The sequence below is a fragment of the Myotis davidii genome, unplaced genomic scaffold, assembly GCF_000327345.1.
Source record: "Myotis davidii unplaced genomic scaffold, ASM32734v1 scaffold1120, whole genome shotgun sequence".
NCBI lineage: Eukaryota > Metazoa > Chordata > Mammalia > Chiroptera > Vespertilionidae > Myotis > Myotis davidii.
Window position 1 is genome coordinate 926,929 of NW_006292588.1, and position 698 is coordinate 927,626.

Consider the following 698-nt stretch of genomic DNA (forward strand, 5'->3'; position numbering starts at 1 on the left):
GTGCACTCAATAAAGTTTCCTCTTCACTGCACCCAAATTGGGGAATCCTGCCGGCATTACATTGGCACCAACGACCACCAATGACAAAACTATATGTATGCAAGGACTTAGACAAAACATTTGTATTCATTTCCTATTAATATTTAACCTTTGTTTCCAGGGATGATAGTTCACAGAATTTTATCACCATGGCCCAAGAAATATAAGACCAATAAATGTAGTAATCTTAGAGTCAGGAAAATCAGCGGGCTAAAGTACTTATCCTCTTTTTTTTTCTTTCCAGACAAGATCTTTATTTTACTTGAGTTTGTCAGGGAATTTGGAATGCAAATTCTGAGTAGGACTAATGGGCTGACTTCCTTAAATGAATGTAGTACAACTCCCGTCCCCTTATAACTCTCCTAGTTCTAGTTCCCTTCTTTTGTAGCATTGATCACAGGTGCGGTTTTCAATTATCAGTGTGTTTGATTGACATCTGCCTCTCTACTAAGCTGTAAGGTCCAAGAAGACAGGAGGCAGGTATTTTAGTTTTGTTTTTTGTGGGGTGTTTCGTCCAATTGCTATAACTGTGCCTAGCATAATGTCTATCCAGTGTGGGTGCTCAATAATATATATATTTACATAAATCCATGAACTTACCTTCCAGACTGGATTCAAACCGTAGTCTGAATCCTGAGGCAGTAAGAGAGAAATCTGTG

At 38.4% G+C, this 698-nt stretch overlaps 1 protein-coding gene across 1 annotated transcript in view; it reads right to left on the reverse strand.

Annotated features, from left to right (window-relative positions):
- CUBN (cubilin) overlaps positions 1-698 on the reverse strand; it is a gene marked incomplete at its 5' end in the record, with an annotated part of 224,139 nt that overhangs the window by 95,462 nt on the left and 127,979 nt on the right. The window contains one exon of the mRNA XM_006766043.2: positions 640-693. Within this exon, the coding sequence (XP_006766106.1) occupies positions 640-693 (54 nt within the window). The remainder of the gene's footprint in view (positions 1-639; positions 694-698) is intronic.